A 21,305-nucleotide genomic window follows, 5' to 3' on the forward strand; every position below is an offset into this window, starting at 1 on the left:
GTCTCACCTAGGGTTCATTCGTGCAATTTGTGTCAGATTCCATATAACAACACACACAAGTTCCTCCGCATGTGTACATGCAGTAATTGTACAGTGATGAAAGCTGTCAAAGAAAAAGAAGACAACATCTGCTGCAGTCACATGATCTATCTTTCTTTCCAACGTTTGATAGAAAATCAGTTTAGGGTGGGGCTCTGTTGTATGCAGGAACCGAAGCCAAGCACATTGCTCCAAAAAAATGCTTGCATATTGTATCACCATGAATTGGATTTGCTGCCGACTAATTACATATCCCTCCACATGCTTCAGTAGTTGATACTACATGAATCAGAGGTAGTAGAGGTGGGACAGCTGGCTGTGAGTCAGCAAAACAGGCCATCTGTTATGTACAGATGTGACGCTAAGAATACATTTCATACTAAAACCACACATTCTGTGATCTTTCTATCAGCTCTAGATTGGAAAATAAGATTAAAAAGACAAATGTTGGCTGACATTACACTATATGTTGTGCTACTAATGGCAGGTACTGTAACCAAAAGGCACAGTGAGAGGATTTCAAAAGGTTATTTACTGAGAATCTACTCATGCAGACACATCAATCGTTTGTTGGGCTTCATGCTGCCTCGAGAAATGGCACAGCAGCACTAAGTTGCTGTCCTGCAACATAATCCACGTTTCATTTGACAGCAGCCGTGATGGAAGAAAGGAGTCCAGTGTTGATTACTCTATCAGCATTGAGCACTGGAGCAGGCAAATGGCTTCAGCAGGTCAGACGTAAGCATGTATATGGACCTGAGGCCAAACACAGCTTTTTTTTCTTTTGTTACTAATTTTGCTGCCGAACATGTAAATACAGTAGAACTGTTGTAAGGAGTTTAAAGCCTGAAGTCTGGTATGATCACAAACTGGAGGCCATTAACAGAACTACTTGATTACAAATGTTATTTGATCCGACATGCTCAAATCTATTGGTTTTTATTTTTTTCTCTATATTCATGGTTGCAAAGGTGTGAAAGATGTATTGCTGCTAATCATGCTACCAGCATGGCTGCAGGATGCCGGTTTAGATTAACTTCACTGTGTCAGGCTAATTAGCAAATAGTAGCATGCTGAATAGTTAAAAAGAGTTGATTGAAGATGTTACCGTCAAAACATCAGTGTTGACTCTGGGAGGATGTTAGCATATTGAAGTTACATGACGGCAACCCATAAGTGAAGCCAAAGTGTGGCTGGCTGCAGTATATGCCATACAGACGGACTCCTCTATGTTAGTATATGGAACATGGACCAAAGTAAAAAGTCAAATTACAAATTAAGTTCTCTCAAAAATGCATTTTAGGTCGTTCACTTGCTTATCACAACGTATGTGGAAGTGTTAATTTTCCTGGTGAGCTGGTTTTAATTAGTTATTTGATTCCAAAAAACTGTCCTCTGGATGCTACTGGCTCCAAAAGCAAGATGTCTGCTTTCATATGCAGGACATTTTGGCCTCATTGTGGGAGGAAGTGGAGACACGTGGTCCATCTTAACATACAATCTGTATATGCTAGCCTCATTGTTGCCCTTAGCTCAAATTTGTTAGCTCCAAAATGTGATGTTTTTCAACCTTAACATGAAGTACATTTTTTCCAGTGGCGGCAAGGTGTCTCTAATGTCAGAGAATATGCATCAACCCTAACTTCAAAACAGCTTGAGGAGAGCGTGGAAACCAGCACCAGTGCAGTGTTTTCATGTGACAGCAGTGCTATGTTAATTTGCCCTTTTTGGAATGGCATCCGGTCCCTGCGGAGCTCAGCCCTACATATTTCGGGTATCAAATGCTAATGAAGTTATAAAATGGCATTCTTTGTTTGTGTGTGTCTCACAGGTTGCCACACCAGCACTGGCTCAGTGTTTTCAGAGTGTGTTCGTTCCAGTAGCTCAGGAGTCGATCGGTAACTTTTTTTTCTATTTGGCACATGCTCATGGTGACTCACTACTTGGACGGAAGCCACATGCACACGGAGAATTAAGGAAAATACAGCCGTTTGAATTCCTGTTGTGAGAATGACAAAAAAAGATCAACAGCGAACAAAATAAACCAATCCCCAATACCCGATGAGTCACAGTACCGGGTGTCGGATTACCACCTGGCTGTTTGCATATTGTGCTATTCAAGGTGTTAAGTGTCCACAGACGCTCAGAGTGAAACGCTGTTAAAACCACAACGGTTTAGGGTAAACTCTGCATTTTCAGTTTCAAAGCTGTGGTCTGCATGGGATAAATATGAGACCGCAGGGATGTGAAAGAAAAATCGTCACTGTATTTGAAACAATAGCAAAGGGAATATGGGTCAAGAACAAAAACAGCCCAGTCTGACCTTCAGACCAGGGGACTATAAATCAAGGCACATAGAATAATAAACAAAACGATATGATAGTATGGTGGACGGTTAGAGGACAACAACAGAGTGTGTAAGCATGTGTGTGTGTTTGTGTGTGTGCACCCCGCAACCAAGTTTGCTCCTGTGGTTTCAAAGCCTTTCTGGGCTACAAACAAGGTGATGGATGCCTGTGGCAGAGTGTGTTGACTGGACACAGCCACACAGCCTCCTAGGTCTTGATTAATTGATGGGAGATGGGAGCAGTTTATCTCCCCTCGGCCCTCTGGATGCTCGCTCCCTCGCCCTGTGCGACTCACTACGTGTGCAAAGTGCAGCAATGGTATAAGAGCAAGGACTTGGCAGGCATTTGCATGGACAAAGGAGGCTTATTTTAGAGCAAGAGGTTGAGGGTATCATCAGAAACAAGGTTAGGTTCATGGGATTAATATGTTATTTGTCTTCTGTGTTTGCCCTCAATCTGCTCATGTTGCTCAGTTTGTGCATATAGGACTACAACAAAGGAACCATGATATGATCATATGGATTTTCTATTACGTCCCAGTATTGTTTTCTCGTCTTGGAGGAGCTTTTAAAAAAAAGGAATCTCCGCGATCCTCTGTTCAAGTACATCGCTGACACTCGTAGATTTCTACCAATGTCATCACTTCCCATATCGACCCCAGCAAATCATTTGCATCACGATTTTCAAAACCACAGTTGTAATATTGAAAACAACTAAAGCAAAAAAATACAGCTGGTGATGAAACCTTTTAGAGGAGAGGATGATAGAATCTGATACTGACTTCCCTGGGGAGCTGCAGCATCAGCAGAATCCTCTCCGTCCTGCCAAATAAATATTTTCAAGTAAAATCTTGAGACAGCTGACGTTTCACCACAGATCCCGAATTGAAAAGGTTTCAAATCCTCTCAAGTGTGTGTTTTCACCTGCCTCAGACCTGAAGCCTCTTATTGTTAGAACTATTCTAAATCCTTGTTATTGTCACCTGGAAAAGAGGGGATGAGATGATCTTTCAATGCCATTTTAATGACTGACACATCTGCCCATTTGTTTGCAGTTAACTGTGGATACAACACAAAGAGCTGCCTGAAATGAAAGTAGTGGAACAGAAGAAGCAGACAACATGTTTGCTGCAAACACTAAAGACACAGCACAGCGTGTCAGCTACTCCCCAGAGAGACTTTTCAATCCAGCTGGAAAAACTGCTATAATTAATATTTGATATCCACAACAGACTAAATGAGTAGATGCGATTCAAAGGTACGCGAAGTGACAGAACCCACAGATCACGCGACCCAGCTCCTCTCAGCTCTTGAGACTATATTTAATGTCTTTTGGCTCGTGGTTTTGGTTTGACAAGCCCTCTTCACTCTCATCAACCTGTACACCGCCTGCTCAGCACCGAACACAGCATCTAGAGTGGAGCATGACATATGGTTTTATCAGCTTCTGCAAAAACCAAACCAGAGCAGAAAAAAGTGAAAATTACCCCAAATGAACGCAGCTGTCCTTCTGTTTGTTAGTTTGTGTGTATATAAGCACGTTTACACAAACACTTCTAATTATGATGTTTAGAATCTGCATATCACATGTCACTTTAACAGAATAACTATTTTTTTGTGAGAAAAATCTCTCTGGGAAGACATTTAAATATATCTGGAATCTTTTGGGTCCTTTAGATTAACTTGTTAATGGTAAAAGAAGAGCCAGGATGAGATAAAGTCAAATTTTATGAAAATACTAATTGTATGTTTTTCTAACTCATTATGTTTACCAGGCACATTTTGTACTTTTAGAAGTTATCAATGTGCGCTTAATACTGGCGTCACAAATGTTTCATCTTTTGTGCATTTCGTCGGAAACTAAAGAGAAGCCTTCTGCCAGGGTGCTGTTCCGTTCATGCACTCCCTCCCTCCCCCTCTCTCCCTCTGCATGCTCTCATCTCCTCCTGCAGGAATACAGCCTCTTCCTCCGCCGCTGCAGCCTGACTCTGACACAACCGGCATGTCCGCAAACTGAGAGCCAGAGAGGAGCCACCATACCGACCCCACGTCCACGCACACAACTTGTGTTTGCCCCTCATCCCGCCGAGGCAGGAGAAATAAAGGTGGTTGTGACCCTGCGACGACGCTTTTTCCTTTTCTTCATCTTCTTCTTCTCCGGAGGGATACCGATTTGGGAGGAGGATCATAATAAGGTAAAGGATGCTCGTACCAGAAGGGGGGGCGATGTACGGTTTTTTACTGTACGGGACGGGATGGAGGTTGTTGGTGCAAGATGCTGATGCGTCCCTAACGCAGTCTATTTGATCCAGTGTACGTGCACGGAGGATGCAGTGGGTGCAGAAATACACGCAGTGCACAATACTGTCATGTATCGACGAGATTCATCATGCAGGTGCAGTGAGTTAAAGGGTTCACGTGAGGAGAAAGTGATGCTGCTCCTGCTGCTGCAGATGATGATGATGATGAGGGTGAAGAAGAGGAAGGGAACCAGGAAATGATTTAAAGACGCTCGGCTGTTGCCGATTGCACTTTGGGCGATTGAAAAAAAAGTACAATACTAATAATACTAATAATACCAGTACTACTACTACTACTACTACTACTACTACTACTACTACTACTACTATTACTAATAATGATAATAATGGATTCGATGAACGATCATTCTGCAATTGCACAGGGATGTTGGCAAAAGGCAGCAAAACTACCAGTGTTAAGTATGTCATGAAAATGTTATAGAAAATTGTTAAGTGCAGTAGATCGCTTCAAACTGGGTTTAGAGCCATGCAAATCCCATGAAATATTACAGAAATCATAGAAATATAAAAAAATGTTTTTATAATGTATGTTTTTTTTATACTTCACCTATACTCACTATCTATCTATACTCACAACTTAGCGCCCCAGCAAAAGACGGCGTCAGAAATCTGATAGACACATGTCAATTTCTGTGTAAAGTTATTATAAATTCACAGTTGAGCGGTCCTGAGTAAATCGGATACATCCCAAGAGAGACAGAACAGATAAGAGTGATAAGAGATGAGAATAAAATGCCATAATGTCTAATATATTTACACGAGAGCCATATATACACTGTAAAACATTGTAGGAAAGCAGAGAATCTATAAAAAAAAAGAAGCCCTTTCTCTTGCAAATTAACGCTTGATTGTGTGAGGTACATGTACTGACACAAAGCACCTGATCATCTTTCACCCTATCTGTGTTACTTTGTGAGGACAATTAATTTTGTCTTTGTTTTACATACGTATTCTTGGAGTTATTTCCATGACAATACATCCCGAACAGTCTGGCAATGTCAGCATAAACCCCCACAAGATGAAGTGTGGTCGTAAATTGAGGGCGCAGGTGCCTCTATAAAACCCATGTCCACGGGGCTGCAGCTGAAGGGCAAAGCCACTTTAATTCATTTTCATCCATTGGAATAAAGGTGATCACATTTTGAGAGTGTTCAAGATCATACAACTCGGGTATTGAACGTTTTTATTTGTTTTTGGGTGTCCTTTGCCTTTTTTTTTTATCGATCGTCTTCATTCTTCCCTGCCCCATCAAACTACTGAATGTTTTAACATTGGTTTCCACACAGTTATACAGCTTTTGTATTGTGTCCCCTGGCTGCAGGTCCATCCCTGATAACGTGACCAGTGAAGGAAGAGAACACAGAACTGCTTCATCATGAATTTTGTAATGAAAGCTGCGATGGGAGGTGAGTAGTCTGCCCGGGCTGGGGGTTGATTTAACAGCACTGCAGTGTAAAGGATTTAAAGGGGGTGTTCGGCACCAGAGGCGGCAGTGCTGTTCGAGTATAGCCTGGTGGCTGTGGGTGCTGACACTGGGAAGCGATAGATAATCCGTCCGAGCTGCACCCACCCTTCAAATATCAGCGGAGGATTTCCCTCTTTCTTTCCCTGCATCCATCTTTTAAAAACCACTCAGGGCAAAAAGTCATGACTTATTAAATAAACAAGACATCCGGTTGGCCAAGTCCTTTGACACTGCCACAATGAGGAGGAGGAGGAGGAGGAGGAGGACGGAACACTTGCTCCTGGTTTGTTGCTCGACATTTCTCCTGTCGTAGAAAGCGTGACCTGTTTCTGTGACCTGAGTGAGCAAGGTCAGGACTGCTGCAGATGAAGGTCACGAGCAGCCGCAGCACAAGTAGAGCAGTAGGTCTACTGATAAACCGATAATGCACCTGTCTAGTGAAAACCTCTTATATCCAAAGTGTCCCCCAGAGGTGGGGCCAGAGGCGGGGGGGGGGAGGGGGGGCACTGGCCCCAGCTGAAATCTCATTAGCCCTTGAAATGCCTCTGTCCTGCCAGTATTCTTTTTTTTCCTTCTAAATAAAATAGTCACTAACTAAGCATTTTTTTCTCGTTTACAGGCAGAGGGATAGCTGTTATTAAGTTAGTGATTTATGGGGGGTTTTGTACGACATTATTAAACACATTGAGTATTCTGTTTGAAGCCAACTGTTGGTGATGTTTGAGGCGAGAGATAAAGAGCCAAGAACAGGAGACTTTTTGTCCTTTAAAGCCTTCAGGTATTATCCTTTAGAATATTATCTCAGCGATTATTTGCCCCCTCATTAGTCCTCGTTATAGCCTTGTAATTCAGCCTCCTTGTCAGCTACAGCTTCGAGCGGAAAAGGCAGGAAAGTGGCAGCGGTTATACTGGAGCAGCTGCACGCACATACTCTGTGGTCGGTCAGCCGGGACCATGATGCCGAGCCGCTCTCGTTCAGGTTTCAGAGGTGGTTACAGCTGGGACGTGGAGTTTGAAGCGCAGTGCTGGCTCCTCATTGGGATGCAGAGGACGTGAGTGCTGCCTCGTTCTGTAAACTTGCAGTGGCTCGTGTGTGCGCCCTGAATTCTTAAATCAGCTGCATTGCATTGGGGCGCCGGCTGCACTCCGCAGAAGTCGTACAACACTCCGCCTGAGGAAATCAGGAGTACATTTAACAGAGAGGGTGTTGGCAGGAGTGTGTGGGCGTGTCTGTACTTTGCCTGCAGACGTTTGATAGATACTATAGGTGTGTGTGTGTGTGTGTGTGTGTGTGTGTGTGTTGCAACTCTAGGCAACTTCAATCATGGAAGCTGCACAGGCCTACTTTAGAGTATAGATTTTTCTATCTGAGAAAAAGTGAGAGAGGGAAATCATTTTTTCTAATATCAAGGTATGTGTGTCTAACAATTTACTTTTTTTTATGCCTGCTGTCAATGTGTTTCTACATCACATTTAGGAGTCTTTTGGTTTTGGTCAAATTTTACTGCCTGGGACATAGTGACCTCATTCCACAGAAATGTCTGCAGAAATGCTGACATGGCATTGATCACAGAAGCTGCCTGAGGGGGGGGGGGGGGGATCTGATAATGAAACAAACCAATTAGCCAGGTAATCAATTGGTTAAGCTATCACTCTGGCTGCCAGAGACTGTCAGTCAATACGTCAATGTTAGTGAAATATTGCTAAATCAATTACACTGCAGTATTGGGTGTCCCTGTGGCTCAATGAGCTGCCAGGGTCCTCGCTTTTAATTCCAGCTGGGGACAATTGTCTCATGTCCTACTGCTTTCCATGTCCCATCCCGTGTTTCACGGTTAACTATAAAATAAAGGCAAAGACAGAAGATTTACATATTTTCCCCTGCATCTATTAAAGAAAGATCATTCCATCAATTTGGTCGAATCTGATCTTAAATTTCATCCAATTTCTGTAGCTTCATCATGAGGTTGACTTCCATGATTTTGAGTAAAGCATTTCTACAACTTGTGGACAGATTTTCATGAAATTTGTTTCAGATATTCATGTTACCTGCAGGATTAATTGTAATACTCTTAATCTTTTCATCAGCGCCATCAGCTCAAAATTGCAATATGTACATGTTCCAAAAATGTCCTAACAAGAAATACATGGATATTTTCATGATTCAGAAATAAAGCAGCTTCCTAAAGCTTGTAAAGTGACCGTTAAATTAGGGCTTTTATGTGCCTTGTTTCTTAACCACACACCATGAGTCCTGCTAACAGGACGACCATACTGCAGTGAGAAACAGCAGCTGTTGCAGTGATAATGTAAAACCGGGCTATATAAAAAGTGGGTTAGCGCTGCAGGTAGAGAGAAGTTACTTGTATAATTAATAAATAAATCAACAGCACAACGTTAGCATAAACAAATGCTGCTCCTCAATGAGTGCAATCTCACTCATTCTGGTTATTGTATTTGTATTATAAGGATGGATTTAATTCTGGCTCTTTCCTCAAAATATACCAGTCACAGCTAAATTGCTATATTTGAGATGACTGGAGTATAAACAGGTGTAGAGCTTCACTACTGACATCATGTGTCAATACAAGCTTTAGTCAATATTACCCACCAGCCATGAGAACTCTCACCAGAGACTCTGCATGTTCGTTAAATTGAAATGCGTCACTTCTTCCATCCCAGCAGCCACTAGTCTGCTCCTCTGTCACGGAGTCCCAGCCTGAAACTCTGAACATGTCAAACACAAAGCAGTGTTCATTTATCAGCCTAAAACAAACAGTTATCATGTTACTTAGACTAAAAATATTTTATACTTGCAAAGAAATGTTTCTGTACCTTCAGCCTTAAAGGAGACATGTAATGCTCATGTTCAGAATTATAATATCCTCATGAATTATTGCTTGTAATGGTCGACAGATTTCCAAAAATCTCATCATGGTGACAAAGATGGCCGAGCTTTTGCTCCAAACCATAAATTCTGTGTTTTCCTTGTGTGTTGATGGATTTTGCTCCTGAGTGCCGCTCTGCTGACGCGACACTTCCTAACTCCTGAAAGTTGAAGTATAGTAAGTGTGACAGAATATGAGGCTGTTAAGTGAGGCTTCAGTCCGAGGATTTGACGCTCGGGCTAAATAAAATGGGGGATAGCGCAGGAACATTTAATAACTAGATTTAAAAAACCTTAACTTTGGTATTACTGTATGTCTCATCAAAAATGTGGGATTTGCCCAGCTGTGAAACCAGTCTGCTCCAGCATTAAAGGCATCGTGACCAACAGGAACTACACTGTACACGTTCACAACAGAAAATCATTCGTTTTAATTTGTTTGACAAATAAATTGTTTTTAAGTTAGTTTTTTATATGTCAAATACTTGAATCAAAAAGTGGCCGTTCTTATTTTGGAATACAAAAATAAACAAAGATGCAGATGTGAGTCGGATGTTTTCACTATAGGTTGAAACCAGAAGTGATCAAATGTATGTAAAGTCTGAAAAATACAGCATCTGTGCTGGTGATTCTTAAAATAGTCAAAGAATGGTTGAGTCCTGACTAAAGATTTGTGACGGAAAAAACAAACTGTTTAATTTTTAATCTCATTAGACTCTGCACTGACAGTAGCATTCTCCTGCACACACCCTATTGTTTTTGATTTTTCTCTTCCATTTTGCAAAACGATGCAAGGATGATGTGCTTCTAGAAGGCAATTTAAAAAAGGGCTGTCACTGCTGCCACTTGGAAAAGATTTAAGACAGGAAAGCAGTGAACCAGAGAAGACCTCTCCGTGACCTCAGTGCTGTGCATTATACAAATCAGCAAATGTTACCTTGAGTCTGCTGTCCATCAAAGCATGAATCTTCGGCACCCTCCAATAAATTAAAGGAGAAGGATTATACTTTATTTTCTTATTTCTTATAAAAGACCAAAACCATCAAACGAATCTTACCTACTGACCTCTATGACGGGATAACTGCTGCATTATGGGACATGGTCCTTCATGATAATGGACATAGAGAGTGCTTTATTTTATTTTAGTAATATAATCAATAATAATGATACTAAATTATATAAAATTATATTAATTGAAAAATAATCCCCCCAAAAACAATTTACTCATGTTTTAGAAACATCAGCCAAAGTGGCCAGCTGTTTTAGTAAATTGAAAAAGAGTAAAAACCCAAATAAGGAAACTAGATGATTGATATACTTGAAAATGAGGTTCTACAGCATCTACTGTAGCACGGGTTTCAACATATGTGGGCGGTTTAACGTGACATAGAAACGAGGACACCTTGAGATGGTCCTCCTGCATCTCATCTCCTCTATGTTCAGATAATCCCATTTAGCGGCACTGATGTGATTGGCTGAGGCAATCAGGTCTTTCATGCTTGATAGGTCCACAGGGCCACACAAAACACAAACGCACAAAACACACACTCACATGCACATCCACGCACACGCGCGTGCACACACACACACACACACACACACACACACACACACACTCACACACACATACACACACACACACACATCTTCTTGCATGTTCAAATTCACATGCATGTTTGGCAGTACAATGAGATTTTATGAATAATTCATTCAGCCGCCTCCTGACTAGAAAGTCTGTAGACCCATATCGAATCAGTCGTGTTGTTGTGAAGCTCTTCTTCTTCACTGTCGAACACACACACATCCCTATCGCAGCTATGGTGTGTTTGGCTGCTGGATTTACAACTGTCTTATTCTACACCACTGTGTATTCTATACTGATAGAAGAGAGCTACAGCAAACTCATCTGGGTAATCTGTGGAAACACTGTCACTTATTGCTGTGGGGTGGACAAGTGGGGGGCTACAAGATGGCAGACGGACCATCTGCAAGGCGACTTGAAAACAATCCGTCTGAAGATTCCTGGTTGATCATGTAAGTCAGACTGTGGCCACACGGCAGCAAAATGTAACCACAACCAAAGATCAAACTTTCCTCCTCCACCTCCATCATCACTGAAGAAGACAAATATTTCATTATGTGAAATTAATCTATCTGAAAAAATGGTATTGGCATGTTTTATATTTGCCACTGAAGCTTTGGAAGATCTCATCAGTAAGATCAATCATTACCTGAGAACCCTACTGTGTTTCATCACGCACACGCTAACTGCCCTCTTGTGTGTCATTAGTGCAATGCAGTTGCACTAATGTTGAGCAAATTCAAGATGGCTGCCTCTGTGTTGCTGCTCACTCATGACTTACTTGGCTTTCACTTTGACAAACCTTTGGTAAGATTGAACTTTTTTATTATTAGTAACTCTGATGAGTGTTGGCCAGACTGAGGCAGCATTTGTATTTTATGTTGTTTTAATATGCTGTTGCTATTTGTTCATAAAATAGGATAGTGGGTTTTTAAATATGTGTATCTCTAAATCATTATTTTTGTACATATTGAAAGCAGTATATATCAATTTATTATTATTTTCAATTCTGTCAGAAGCTTTAAATGCTAATTTCAAGTCAGGCCTTATACGTTAAATTTAAATAAAATTTCAAACATTATATCTAATCATACTGTATATCTTGATTCTATTAAGTTCTGTTTTTAAGAAAACTATAAAGTGCTGCATTGTAGCATTTGTAAACAAACAATACTGTACAAGATAAACAATTAGCATGTAATGTATGTATACAAGCATAATATTGTAGTGTATTTGCTACATTTGCAATGCTTATTTACAAGTCCAAAATTGTATTAGGAGCTCATTCTCATACACTAAGATGTAGGCATTATATAATGAAAAGGGTTTTATTGTGTAGAAACTGCTTTGAAACTAATAAAGAGTAAATTATAAATAAAGCTTTAGGCATAAACCTGACAAACGTAATGACAAAAGTTACAAACAAACAAACAACACATATTTCTGGAAAATTCATATTACATTATGTTATATTTTATTGTACTATAGTATATCACATTATATAAAGCTATGTAAAGCTCCCTCACTTAGAGCCCTGCTGATAAATTGTGTAGCGCTGTTTGACCTGAGGGAAATTTAAGCTGACTCAAAGCAAAACTGCCACCAATTAGAGAAGAAAGAAGTGAAGTAGTGGAACAACAATTCCTCTCTCAACCTTTTACTACCAATTTCTCCCTTGCCACATTTTTTTCCTTCTTTATAATAAGCTGGGTTGAGACAATAGTTTCTGTCCTGAAGGCCAAATCTGGATCTTAACACACATCTGCTTTCCCACAACACGTCGTATTTCGAGAGGGGTTCTCCTGAGGACTGAGACTGGGCAACAAGCAGATACGAGCTGTTAATCTGATGCTGTCTAAAGTTCAAGCACTGGCAGAGTCAGCTGAGGATACTGTTCTCTCTTACTTGGCCCCAAGACTTTGGATTTAACAAAGACTTTGCAAAGAACTTTAAGAAGGAACGGGATTAGATAAAAGACATGCTTTATCTCAGCAGTGACACAATGTCCAAGTATTGAGGAAAGAATCATGATATAATTCAGCTTGGGGGCAAAATGAAAAGGAGATTGCTGCCATGGGAAACATGCCTAAAAAATTGACTATAGCAGGTGATCAGAAAGGTCTTAACCTCAGGATTGTCATTTGTCATTATCCAGTTGTGCATTTTATTTTGCCTAAAAACCACACAAATCTTTGTAAAATATCTTTTGCTTGGCATGACGCAGAATTCCCCCACAAAGTGCCTCTTGTCTGTTCTCACTCATTGAAATGTGGATTATACAAAAACATGAAAAACAGGTTGTTACAGGCTTTTATTAGCTTATATATTCAACGTCATTTCTACAACTAGAAAAATACAATGTGCTGGGCTAAAGTTTGAGGGCACTTTAATCAGAAACACTCAAACGGAGCTAGACGTGGCCCGAGAGCTTAATGGAATTATTCTGGTTTAAAAGGACCCTGACGTATCTTTCACAAATGACTCACAAATTAGGGGCCGGGATCATAGCTCAGTATAACTTGAGGCTTTGTCTCCCAGGATCCTCTCTGTTTTACATCTGAACAAAGATGATCTCAGTTTTCTAATAAGATTTTTTGAAACCAGGCCGAGTTTGTTTTGGGTCGGCACAATGAAAGGTAAAAGAGTTACCAGGGAGGGTGTTTTTTTTTTTTTGGTCTTGGCAATCGTTTGACAATGAGGCTTAGCCGATTGTGTGAGTCATTGCTCCAATTACAGGATTGAATGGCAGTGTTTACACAGGCGCTATTGATAGAGATAATTTAGGTACTGGGCTCATGAGCTGCTCCTGAATCCTGCGTCTGCAGTTTTCTGACATCGCTGAACAAACCATTATATGTTTAGTTGAATTTGTTAGGATTCATTTTGAATGACACAGGCTGCACCAGCCCATTTCTCTGCTGACTAAATCATAGGTATTAGATGGCTGCTCACCAAAAGTTAAGCCTCCTCCTCTATAGGTCATTAACCCCACCTCCTCCATGGCAACAGACGGGACATGGATCAAACTAAAAAAGAAAATGACACATCACAACACATGACACATTTTTCCCAGTAACTTTGGTTTTTGACAGCTGAGACTGACTCGCAATCAGTTGGGGGGGGGGCTGACCAGTTGTCCATCTGTATATACAGTCTACGTGTGCACGAAAAAAAAGGGTGTATCACTGAATAGTCTACAATTTTTCGACTGCGGACATTGAATCTTAATTGTTCCACTTTTAATTCATGTTGCAGAGTTTGCCGATATCATCCGATGACAGGAGTGAAATTTCGCTCCAAGCTGTTTCCTAGCAACGTGGTTAGGATGCTGTAGACCAGCCATCCCTATACAGTGGGTATATATGGAACAAGGTGGCTGGTGGATTAAAGTTGCATATACACACTTCAGAGTCACACTTCAAGTAGGAAATGGGTCGCTATCGAGAATGCTGCTTCGCTGCAAAGAAACACCAGATATTTTACATATATTATGTGCATATGCAAGCACACACTTATGGACATGCACAGACAAACACGTAAAGACTATTGCTCTATACCACACAGGAATTTAGTTACGTTTCACCAAATGGAACTAATCAGTTATTTTTATCCATAAGTGCATATAGAAGCACTTACTGTATATGCACTAGAGCTTTATTTCTCCCTCTCTCCCTCACACACACACAAACACACACACACACACACACACACACACACAAACACCCACCTGGAAGGAGATAGTGTATCATGGTTGGATGGACAGATATTGCTTTGTCAGTTTCGCTGTGCTGTTTATCAAACACTCATACATAAGTTTACTTTGAAAATCGTACTTTCTCCTTCAATTTCCCTCCTCGTCAGTCTCTTTCACTTAGATTGGTTCATTCGTGTGTCTTTTAGTTTGTCTTTGTTGCTTGTGTGTAATGTTAATCTCATTGCGGTGTCGTGCATTGCAATTCTGCGAGACCTTCTGTAGGCGTCCATCTTTGTTCTTCTCTTGAATGCTTGGTTTATATTTACACATTAAAGGAAAGCTGTTAACACCCTCTTGTCACAGACTGTTAGCTTAGCTTAGCATAAAGACTGAAAAAATGACCTCCAAACGACCACAGCATGTCATTTACACTTCACTTTCTGTACTGATTGTAGTATGGACCAATTAGAGGAGTTAATTTAGTTAACCTAGCTATTGTAGCCGGCTCCAGCCTATTATTTATAGAAAGTGGTATTTTAAACCTATTTGTCAAAAATCTCGAGCTATTTCTGAAAAGATTTGCCTGTATGTGTAATCAAAAACTCAATTTTTTTTTTCAGCCTTTCACCCTGATCTTTTGTAGGCCTAATTATATTTATTTATCTGATCCAAAAAACGCACCATATCAAAATTAAGAGCTTGAAATTATATAAATTAGAAACATCTCTTTCTTTTTCGTCAGACGGCAGTTTCTCTATGTTCTTATGTCCCTGTCACACATTCTTGTTCTCCTTCATTTCTCCTACGCTCATCCCTTCCCACTTCATCCTTTCTTCTCCTCCATCTCTCCTTTTATCTCTCTGCGTATTTTGCTGCACTTCACTTTTATTATGCTGATGAGTCAATACCGGGGGGCAGCTGCAGACTGAAGGAGTACTCTGTCTTTCCTCTTTGGTTGCTTGCTTTCTCTCCTCACATGCCCCTCGGCTGAATCTCACCCCCTCCCTCCCTCACTCCCTACGTCTTAGTCTTCCTCCTCTTCCTCCCATCTTCACCCTCCCTTCCATTTTTTCCCTCTTATTTGATCACTCTTTCATTTACACCTCATTTCTTCCCCACCTTCTTTTCCCCCCTTCCACACGCTCTGTCGTTTTCCTCTCACAGCTCCCTGCTCTTTTACCCTCCTCTCCATCTTTTTATCTGGTCACACTCCATCCGTCCCTCTCTCTCCGGTCCCACGGAAACTGCTGGGTAATCCTACTAACTGGAACAGCTCAGCTAATTGGACTCAATAGTTTCTGACAGATTCTCTCCCTCTCCTCATGCTCCCCTTGTTTTCCTAAATATGTCTTTTTTTGCTGCAGAATACTCGTTCCCCATCTTCCTTCTCGTCGTTTTCCTCCTCACTTCTTATATGCTCCAGTCTTTGCCCAAATCCCTCAGACCACAGGCTTTTCTCCTTTGTGTTTTTTCTCATCATTTCTATTGATGCTTGGTGACAGCTCTCCCTCTTCTCTCTCGGCGCTGGTTAGCAACACTCAGCATTTCTCCGTTTTCATCTCTCATTATTTTACGGGACGTATAACACATATGTACAGCAAGAGGGGTTACAGAAGACATATTCAGGGGCTTATGATTATTAGTATAACAGAAAACATAATGCCGGTTCTGTTGTTGGATCCCAACCATCAGGTCTGTAGCTACGATTAAAGACACCAAGGTCATATATGTGAATGACATGTTTTTTTTAAGGTCCCATTGGCAGTTTGTGTGTAATCGTTCAAACAGATAAACCAACAAATAAACCAACAAACAGAGGGTGAAAATATAACCTCCATGTCAGGTTAATGAATAAAAGTAAAATATAAACCCCTGACCCCAGATTACAGAAATTTGTTACTTGTAAAAAATGTCCCATATTTCCCTGCGTAGGATGATTTGAAGTCGTGCCATCAGCATTCCTAAGACCCTGTCACTGCACACTGTTACTATTCAAGTATGAGTAACTGTAACCTCAGGCCACTATTTTCACACTACTGACAACTGTTTAGTCACATGTTTGTATTAAACTCGAGTGAATAATCATAGTATTAATCTGACTAGTGAAATCAGACAACCCCCCCCCCCACAGAAACACAAAGCATGTAAAGGATCTAGATGCCATGTAAAATACCTAAAGCTAACCCAGTAAGGATAATAGAAAACTGAAAATATATTTGCTACTGTTTAGTCTTCAATTTGAGGGGAAAATTTGTTTTCATGAATAAAAATATGGAAAATATTTAAACGGTAATTCTCAATATGTTGACATTAATTAAAACAATAGTAACAGCTGTCTTTGTGACTCCTGTCTTTCATTGTCTCGCACCTTTTCTCAGGAGGACCTCCCGATGTGGGCAAGATGCTGGGAGGAGAGAAGGAGGAGGAGGACCCCGACGCAGCTCAGAAAGAGGAGGAGCGACAGGAGGCACTGAGGCAGCAAGAGGAGGAGAGGAAGGACAAATACGGCAAGATGGAGGCAGAGAGGGAAAGGATGAGGCAAGGCATCAGAGATAAGGTATAACGACAGATGACAGGCTGTTCGATTCATGAATAAATGAGATAAAAAGCCATCATCAGAGTAACCAATGGAGAGAAAGGCCAAAAAGAGAAATCATTTAAGATGAATTTTCTAATAATCAGTGCTAATATATGAAAATCTAAATGGGGGGTGAAAAGCAAATACAAAAATCCTTTACCACAAACATTTGTTAAATGTCGTGAGATCTCTTTGATGACTTTGGATGCCGTTGTGTCTTTGATGTTAGCGCAGCTTCTAAAACATTTCACATTCTGGCTGCACAACAGCAAACCTCTCTGTATGACAGACCCGTGTTTGAAATCACTCTATTTTTATGTGCTTTTGTGTTATTTTTATCTTCTTCTAAGATTATAAAATGATCAGTGGAGAATCAGGAAGCAGTGGCACAGAGCTGAGAGCAGAAGTGGAAACAGTCGATGAACAAAATCATGATTAATAAAGATCAGTTTGAATTTTTAGATAGAAATGGGTGGAAATCCGAGAGCCACTGTGATCTTTTTTCTTTTCAGTGCTTTAGGTACTACTGTGAACTAGAGTGCAATGGTCTATATGATGTTTGTGTATTATGCAGAGGAATTTACATTATACATTGTGTGTTTGGTGTCACATTCAGTCAGTGTTTTATTCCTCCCTTCAAAAATGTCAGACTGTAGGGAGGCTGAGAAGGTAATACTGGCATTGTACCCATTAAGGTGTAGAGCGATGTGAAAGACGGGCAGTCTGTGGGTCGGGCAGGTTCAAGGGGACTGCTGCGAAATGACGGAACGAAAAGCAGCACTGCTCCCCTCGCTTCGTCAATTCTCCTTAAGCTCTCCCAGAAGAGAACAAAGAAGAGCGGGGAAAAACTCCCAAAGTGCTTGTTACTGAAAGGTTCCCATCAGCGTTTTCCACGGCTTTATCCCATTGTGCCAGATACTGCGAGACATGCCAATATCAAAGCTGAGGTCCGTAACTCTTTACTCGGTCAAATCACAGAATGACAGAACACAGAACAAACTGAGTCTCAGTTATATTCTGTCAATTTGGGGAAATTTAATGATTCTGAAAATAGTTTTTTTGTGTAAAGGGGGATCAATAATTTCCCTTTTTTCTCAATGCGAATAATAAAAAAAAAAAGCTGGAGTGCCTTTGCACCAGCAATATATATCCTAACACAAATACCTGACATGCACTGTCATAGTGTGGTCACTGAAAAGCAGCACCTACAAGACATCTGCTTTGTTATTGCTTTGCTGACAGACACAGACAGGAACAAGAGAAAGACAAGGGTTAGCAGCTGCTCAAACTGGAAAATCCGAATGGATGAGTTCAATAGGAAGGATGATGGATGAGTAGGAGTGTATGTGCTTTATGACACATTCATGTTTTATCAGATTTCTCGTAATTATGAGATTCCTATCTAAAAATAGTGCCCATGGGCCCATCTGAGTCTGGATTGGACTAGCCTACACTGGTTGAAATGATAAATCTTTCAAAGAAGAATCATACAAAATCATTTTAGTATTCAGATAAACGTATTCATCTTTTTTAAGTGATTTCTGAGCCCCGGGGTGTCATGATGATCCCCAAAGTTGCAATACCCAGAGTGATCACAACAGCAAAATCAAGTTCCAGTAAAGCACTATTCCTGGGGATTGAATCAACCAGCACCAATGTGGAACAATTAAAAGTTAATTATACTATCACTAGAACAAGGATCTGCAGGCTGCAGATACCGATCATTGTCTAAAGATGGCCACTTCCCATCCACATCCATCCACTATATAGAAATCAAGCCAACTTTTTCTGGGCACCTAGACTGCCATTTCATGCCAGAGTCGGCATAGTAGCGATGGAGGATAGCGTCTTGCTATTGAAGTCCCGCCAATACATGTGTTAAACCAATCGCAAGTCAGTCTCAGCTGTCAATCATGATATTTCACCGTTTTTATAATTAAATTAAAAAGTGTTTGAAACCAGACCAATGAACACATGAACATACATCAGTGTGATAAGAACTACCTAAAACTAACACAAAGGAAGCAGCGCTTATGACCTATACTGCAGTCAGCCAGCAGGGGATGATCAATATGCTCTGGCATTACTTTTGGGGTTCCTGTCATGTTGTCCATCTTTATATTAGGATCAGTGTTGTCCACTTGACAAGTGGCCTGCAAACTAATTAGATGAAATATGGTAGCATTTTGAGGATAACAGTTTTTCAAATAATATGTGGTAACCATCAAACTATGGTGGTTTTCCTTACCTGTATTTTTTGCATTATTCACTTTAACAGTACAATAATATATTCCCGGAGCTACCTTATTCCTGATATCTCTGTGTTTGTCCACCAGTACGGCTTGAAAAAGCGTGAGGAGGTCGAGGCCGAGGCGGCAGCCGCCCAGGAGGAGGCGGTAGCCGGCAGCTTGACCCGACCCAAGAAGACCGTGCCGGCCGGCTGCGGCGACGAGGAAGAGGAGGAGAGCATCATGGACACAGTGATGAAATACCTGCCAGGCCCACTACAAGACATGCTGAAGAAGTAGGTTAGCTAGCTAGCTAATGCTAACATTATCTCGCTTAGTTCACAGGCAACATTCACAAGGTTGGCTTTAATCAGGGTTTTCTTCCATCCACATGTCAGTGCTAAAATAAAGAAAGAAAGAAGTTGAAATACAGTGCGGTCTTTTCGGTGTTTGCATAAATCGAAGTTTCATGCTGGGGGAAATAAATCCGATGTGAAGCAGCTGTGTGAATTGCAGTCGTTAGACTAAGCTAGGCTAACCCAACGTCCAGGTGAACATTAGCTTGACTGATGTTAACGTTAGCTAAGTTACGCCTATGTAGCTAACAGCGAGCAGAGGGGCTGAAGACACAGTGTTTGATGGTTTAGCCTTTTAGTCTGAGGAATTTTAAAAGTCCTTATTTTCTCTCCTCTGCCGAAGCTGCAGAGCTCTGACATATAATCACCTCGATCACTCAATTTGTATATAGATGAAATGAATACATGGGACGCCTCAAGCTGGGCAAACAATCATAGAATACTATATGAAATTATTATACTAACTGTGTGTCTGTCTCTAAAGTAACAAAACATGTGATAACTTGATAAGCCATATTTGAAAAAGGAAATTTAAAGACTATTGTTGTGTGCTCCTAAAACGACTGTTTTGTGTTCGCCCCATGTCTGAAATCTATGTGGAACCTTTTGCACACAGTGTCACACATTCTCTGTAAGACCTGGTGTCCATGTCCCTGGCACTCCTACAGCGCCTGACGTCAAGTGTATCCATGTAGCGTAGTGTTTAAAAATGTTTCTATTCCCCTGTTCGGTGCGTTTCCTTCTTACGTCCTGCATGCCATCTGTCTGGAGAAGTTTGTCTTGTGAAAATGTAAAAGCCCACTCCCCTTGCTCCCTTTTATCCTCTTCTTTATCATGCAAAAAAAATTTAAAGGCAATAACTCCTGAGTTTAAGTGTGTTTTCACTATATGTCGCTGTAATCGTTAATAATATCAGTAATTTAAAAAAAATTACATGTATGCATTCAGGAAATTTGATTCACAGATTTGCAGGGTTTTATTTTATGTTGTTTTGTCTCGGTGTTGATTTAGAGTGACCGCGTAGCCGTTCATACAACAGCCAAAACCTTAACCTTTCAGCCATAGACACAGAGCTTACAGTATATACTCTTACTATCAGGATCTACTACTCGGGAGCGAATGCTGAGAGAAAGTGAATGAATAGATAAAAGCATGTGATCATCTGGATTTTGGATCATGTGAATATATCTGGTAGAGGATGCATTTCTCTTAATACACACACGCACACACAGAGTAAAGTGAATACTACAGTTTGGCTACTGATTTAATTACGCAACAGAGCCGGGAGTGTTTTAAAAGATGACATCGAAAAAGCTTGATTCAGTTTTAGGTCTTGTTGGTTTGGAGGTGACAGTGAGCCATTGATTGGGATGTGGAATGCCATGAGCAATAAAGGATGATCATGTATATTTCTGCCTGAGATTCAATAAAAACTTAAAACCTTGTTCACACACATAAAAATGTGTTTTCCTCTTTTCTAAGTGATGTGGGTTTGGTTTTTTTTTTGGAGGGGGGGGGGGGGGGGGGAGTGCTTTAAATCAACTAGGTTTTCTTTTTAACCCAAAATACATTGCGACATGTCACAGTAGGAAAAGCACAGTTATTAAATCTCCTGTTTCAGACTCATGGTATGTGGCATTATATAATAGAACAGAGCAAACACACCTTCCACTTATTGCTTCTCCTAGTAATTAATAGCAGTTACTTAGTAAATAGTGAATATTATGAATGAAGTAGAATGAAATACAGCTGATATAAAGTCCAATCAAAAAGCAATTGTCTGAATAAAGAAGCAACCTCTCTGGAAC

General features: G+C 40.7%; 1 protein-coding gene across 1 annotated transcript; it reads left to right on the forward strand.

The window, feature by feature from the left end:
• The first annotated feature begins 4,303 nt into the window (after nt 1–4,303).
• On the forward strand, nt 4,304–20,968 carry cplx2a (complexin 2a). The gene is made up of 4 exons (XM_062387006.1): nt 4,304–4,581; nt 6,029–6,113; nt 16,714–16,892; nt 19,250–20,968. Exons 2-4 carry the CDS (start codon nt 6,083–6,085, stop codon nt 19,439–19,441), a joined length of 402 nt encoding a protein of 133 aa, XP_062242990.1. The 5' UTR covers nt 4,304–4,581; nt 6,029–6,082; the 3' UTR covers nt 19,442–20,968.
• Nucleotides 20,969–21,305: the final 337 nt, after the last annotated feature.

Source organism: Platichthys flesus, chromosome 5 (assembly GCF_949316205.1).
Source record: "Platichthys flesus chromosome 5, fPlaFle2.1, whole genome shotgun sequence".
In the NCBI taxonomy this organism is placed as follows: domain Eukaryota; kingdom Metazoa; phylum Chordata; class Actinopteri; order Pleuronectiformes; family Pleuronectidae; genus Platichthys; species Platichthys flesus.

What these genes read in the sequence shown, in the direction of transcription:
- cplx2a (XM_062387006.1), top strand. Translation starts at nt 6,083, where the DNA reads ATGAATTTTGTAATGAAAGCTGCGATGGGAG. An exon ending in AATGAAAGCTGCGATGGGAG is followed by an intron (nt 6,114 to 16,713) that starts GTGAGTAGTCTG and finishes ACCTTTTCTCAG; the next exon opens with GAGGACCTCCCGATGTGGGC. An exon ending in GGCAAGGCATCAGAGATAAG is followed by an intron (nt 16,893 to 19,249) that starts GTATAACGACAG and finishes TTTGTCCACCAG; the next exon opens with TACGGCTTGAAAAAGCGTGA.